Raw genomic sequence first — 5,113 nt, forward strand, 5'->3', positions numbered from 1 at the left:
AAACATATCCTACTCAAAATAAATTATAAAACTATTCAGAAACGACTAACCATTAATTTTGGTCCAACTTTTTTGATTATTTACCAGTTTTTGATCTGGCACAATAGCGTACTAAGTACTCATTGTTCCAAATAAAAAACATTAACCTAACTCGAGAGCTCTCGTACGTTTTAGTCTCCTAACAAAAATTTGATTGTCAACCACTCGAGCTGCATCGATGTTGACATGATTGGATAAACGCATTTTATGATTGGTTGCTTGCTCTTTAATTTCATCTGTGTCACATAGAATCGTGAGATCCCTGTTTATATCGGCATTACGGACACACCAGGGAATGTTTACAGTGTCCCGTAACACTTTATTTTGAAATCTTTGAATAGATTGAATATGAGTCTGCGCAGGGAAACCCCATAATTGAATACCGACAGGCTTAAATATTTGATCATATATCACTTTATAACGCGGAACGCCTTCCAAAAAGCCATTTAATCTTCCTGTATTCCTCCTCGAGTTGAGCTCTCTTTTTATTTAAGTGCTCTTTCCATTTGAGCTTTGTGTCCAACGTCATTACCAAATACTTCGCCGTGTTTGCGAACGGAATCAAGACGCCATTTATCCGAACCGAAAATGAATTGTCAATTTTCCTATTAGTGAAATTTCACCTCGTTAAGTTTTATCTTCTACTTTTTAGTCCATTTTGAGATCTCCTCCGTGGCCTTTTGTAATTTTTGTGTAGATTTATTTTCATTTCATCCTATTGCAATAACTGCTGTATCATCAGCAAATGTGGCCGTTGTCGCATGTGTAACAAGTATAATATCCTTATACTCCCTTGTGGTACCCTCGATATAATATCCCTTAGTGAGAGGTACTCCTTTTCCTGTTTAACTCGAAATACCCTATTAGTCAGTTAAGATTCGAGCACGTTAACATACTGCCTTGGTAGTAATTGTCTAAGTTTTTTCATTAATCCCCAATGCCAAACCTTATCAAAGGCCTGGGCTACGTCCAAAAATATGATAGAACATTTTGTTTTCTCTTCCAGTGAATTTTCTATTAGGCCAGTTTTTCGATGAATCTGATCCAAGGTTGAGTGATTTTTTCAATGTTAATTGATGATTTGGGATTAACCTTTTACTTTCAATTATTGGTTGAAGCCTTCTCAATAAAAGTTTCTCTAGCAGTTTTGAAATTATCGGCAATAGTGAGATTAGTTCATAAAATAAGTCCATAATCCTTAGATCCATTTGTCGTTCAATCCCTAAACGAAATCTTGACCAATCTGTAGTTCCTTTTGTCAGCACAGGTTTTGCTTTTTCATTACAATATTTTCATTAAGTTTAAGAATAACCATTGAGTGATCGGAGTTTGGATCATAGTTATCATGTACCTCAATGAAATTTTTCGCAATCCTCTTTGTTATGAAAAAATTTATTAAATCCGGACACTTATTAACATGGGTTGGCCAATACGGTGGCTTCGTAGTGGAGTGAAAAAGGCACCTCGAGCCGCCAATTACTGTCTTCAGTTCTCTTCTTCTAGTTGAAGTATGCCTCGAACCCTAATCAGTGTGCTTGGCGTTAAAGTTAACCCCCAATACAAATCTGTTGCCTAGGTTGCCGTTCTCCAAACGAAAACCGATTTGTGCCTCCGGTGGCCGAGTGGTAACGCACTCGAGTGTAGAATGATAACAAACCGGGGGTCGCAGGGTCAAATCCTGCGGGGAGCGCACTTATAAAAATGATGGGAAAAACTACCTGAACAAGGTACACCTGAAGAAGGTGAGAAATTTCCCATTCTTCCATAGCGTTCCCAATATAGCCTGTTTAATAACCAATATACGTATACCTAAAATAGAACAATATCGTTAATATACAATAATTAATAAAGCTATACCTTAATATCCAATAATTCCTATAAATAATTAAAAAATAAAATAGTATACAATATAAAACTAATAAAAATACAAATAATGCGCGGCAAAACAAAACTGACAACTAACGCCAACCACAAAAATGACATCTACTATCACCGTTGACATTTGACAACCCAATAAACATCTTATCGTCAGGGATGGGTAAAAATGCTGCGACATCTGGCGGAAAAAAGGAACTGACGACGTCACTCTACTAGACGAAAGGTTGCATCAACATCAATGCATGACCAATGTAGATAGCTGCGGTAGGCTAATCACTTGACTCAGCGAAAATCAACGATTCTAGAAACGGAAACAGAGCCTCGGATAAATGATGAAGTATTGGTAACGAACTTTGACAGGCGAAATAGGACAAGAATTGGACAATGGAACGTAAGAACAATGAAGGAACAATCAAAACTAGCCCAAATCGAGAAAGAAATGATTAGATATAAAGTAAAAATACTTGGATTGAGTGGGATAAGGTGGCCAGATCAGGGAGAAATATCAACCTCGAACAATAACATCCTCTTATACTCGGGAAATCCAGCTGGCGAACATGGAGTGGGCATAATTATAGAAAAAACGCTCAGAAAGAGCTTATTGATATGGAAACCCGTCTCAAATAGAATAATATCTGCACGACTCAACTCGAAAGTGAAGAAAATCACGATTGTGCAATGCTACGCACCTACAGAAACCGCAACGGCTGAGGTCAAAGACGAATTCTATGAGCAGTTAACATCAGTACTAAGCTCTGTCCCCAAATCCGACATACTACTACTAACGGGGGACTTCAACGCGAAGGTGGGTAGCGTTAAAACTTGGCCAACAATAGGACTGCGTGGCACTGGCACACGAAACAACAACGGAGAAAGATTAAGAGATATAGCTGAACAACACGGTCTAGTAATAGGTGGTACAATATTCCCACACAAAGAAATACCCAAATACACTTGGGTATCCCCGGATGGTAGAACGAAAAACCAAATAGACCATATATGTATCGCTCAGAGATGGGTAAAGTCACTAACGGACGTGAGAACTGGGAGGGGACCGGATGCCAAGAGTGACCACATGTTCCTAACAGCAGACATAAAAATCAAACTAGCAGCCAAAAGAGTCACAGAAGGTAGTAGACTAAAGCGGCTCGACGTTCGCAAGTTGAGAACAGAAGCTACCAAGCAAGAATTTGTACCAAGTGTCCAGCAGAAAATTAGCAGACGTCAAAATTTAAATCAAAAACTAACACAGGACATATATCGTCAATCTGGTGAGGAAGTCTTGGGCACCGTTAACCATCAAAAGAAAGAATGGATCTCTGACGAAACATGGGCTGCTATAGAACAAAGAAGAATCATAAGACAACAGCTTCTGATAAGTAATGATCCGACTTTAAAAGATTCACATAGCTCAATATGTAGAAAAATTAAGAAAATGGCTAGAAAAGATAAGAGAAAATTCTACAACGACATAGCAAGAGATGCCCAAATAGCCGCAGAACAGAATAACGCCCGACTGCTACATAGAAAAAAAGATATTCTCTCAAACAAGAATCACCGGAAACTAAGACCTATAAAGGATAAGAACGGCAGTCTACTCACATCAACCCAAGAACAGCTGAGAAGATGGAAGGATTACTTTGCAGAAACCAACACACATGTCCAAAATACAGAACTCGAAGACCAAGAGCCAAATATTAGAGAAGATCCTACCATTGAAAGAGGGGCACCAACCATAAGGGAAATAGTGGAGGCAATCAAAAAGCTGAACTCAATAGAACAGAGGGAACTGATGGCATTCCTGCAGAGCTGTTTAAAGCAGGAAAAATTACAGCAGCCAACGCACTGAAGCCAATTATAGAAAAGATATGGCAAGAAGAAGAAATCTCTGGTTATTGGAAAAGAGGAGTAATAATTAAACTACCCAAAAAGGGCGACTTATCTGAATGCTGAAATTGGAGAGGCATAACAGTGCTAAATAATGTAACAAAAATAATAGCCCTAATAGTACATGCCAGGATTGTGGATAAATTAGAAAAGAATCTAAGAAAGGAACAAGCGGGCTTTCGCCAGAACCAGAGCTGTACCGAACACACAAACACTATAAGACTAATTATCGAGCAATCAGCAGAATGGAACAGTCCTCTGTACGCAGCTTTCGTCGACTTCGAACGTGCCTTCGACACGATCAGGCAAGACGCAATCTGGGCTGCGCTTAAGAAAAATAGAATCCCCATCAAACTAATAAAACTAATTATAAATGCATGAGGGAAACAGCATCACTACGAAAGGGAATCAGCTGGAAGCTCACACATAAATTACAAAGCCTGGAATATGCCGACGACATCGTTCTACTGGCTCACTCGGCCGAAGATATGCAGCACATCATAAACAAATTGGTTGAAAGAACAGAAATAATTGGTCTCAAAATAAACAAGGAAAAAACCAAGTTAATGAGAATTAATAATACTAGCCAGGCCCCCATATACGTACAGGATGTTTCGATAGAGGAGGTATCAGAGTTTGAATATCTGGGCAGTACAATTACAACAGATGGAGGAACTGCTAAAGACATAGAACATAGGATCGCTAAGGCTAGGTGCGCATTTAGCAGGCTATGGGCAACCTGGAAGTCAACTCTAATAGCACGTGGAACCAAAACAAGAATATTCAACGCATGTGTTAAATCAGTGCTGCTTTATGGAAGTGAGACATAGTTGGTGTCCAAAGCTAACATGCAAAAAATACAGGTCTTCGTTAACAAATGCCTCAAAATCATATGTAAAATATTCTACAAGAAGAATTATGAATCAAGAACTATGGCTGACGACAAAACAAGAACCAATAGAAACACAAATAAGAAGGAAAAAATGGAGATGGATAGGCCATATTCTAAGACGCCCAATAACATCGGTTGCACGTCAAGCTCTGGAATGGGGGCCCCAGGGTCGAAGAAATGTGGGAAGACCAAAAGAGACTTGGAAAGGAAGTGTGCACAAAGAAATAGAACAAACAGGCAAAACCTGGGCACAAATAAAGAGACTGGCACAGAACAGAGATAACTGGAGAGGCTATGTTGCAGCCCTATGTTCCCTAGGGGACTAACAAGGGTATCAAAAAAAAAAAAAAAAGGTCGCCGAGAACGTTTTGAAACATTTCTGTAGTTATTCTAAGTCTGGGGTGGCAGTATAATGCA

The 5,113-nt window shown here is 39.1% G+C and overlaps 1 protein-coding gene across 1 annotated transcript; it reads left to right on the forward strand.

Moving 5' to 3' along the window:
• The first annotated feature begins 2,317 nt into the window (after positions 1 to 2,317).
• LOC129616263 (craniofacial development protein 2-like) lies at positions 2,318 to 3,766 on the forward strand. Its single transcript, XM_055531821.1, has one exon. It carries the CDS (start codon positions 2,318 to 2,320, stop codon positions 3,764 to 3,766), a length of 1,449 nt encoding a protein of 482 aa, XP_055387796.1.
• Positions 3,767 to 5,113: the final 1,347 nt, after the last annotated feature.

Source organism: Condylostylus longicornis, unplaced genomic scaffold (genome assembly GCF_029603195.1).
Source record: "Condylostylus longicornis isolate FDR11 unplaced genomic scaffold, ASM2960319v2 ptg000165l, whole genome shotgun sequence".
NCBI lineage: Eukaryota > Metazoa > Arthropoda > Insecta > Diptera > Dolichopodidae > Condylostylus > Condylostylus longicornis.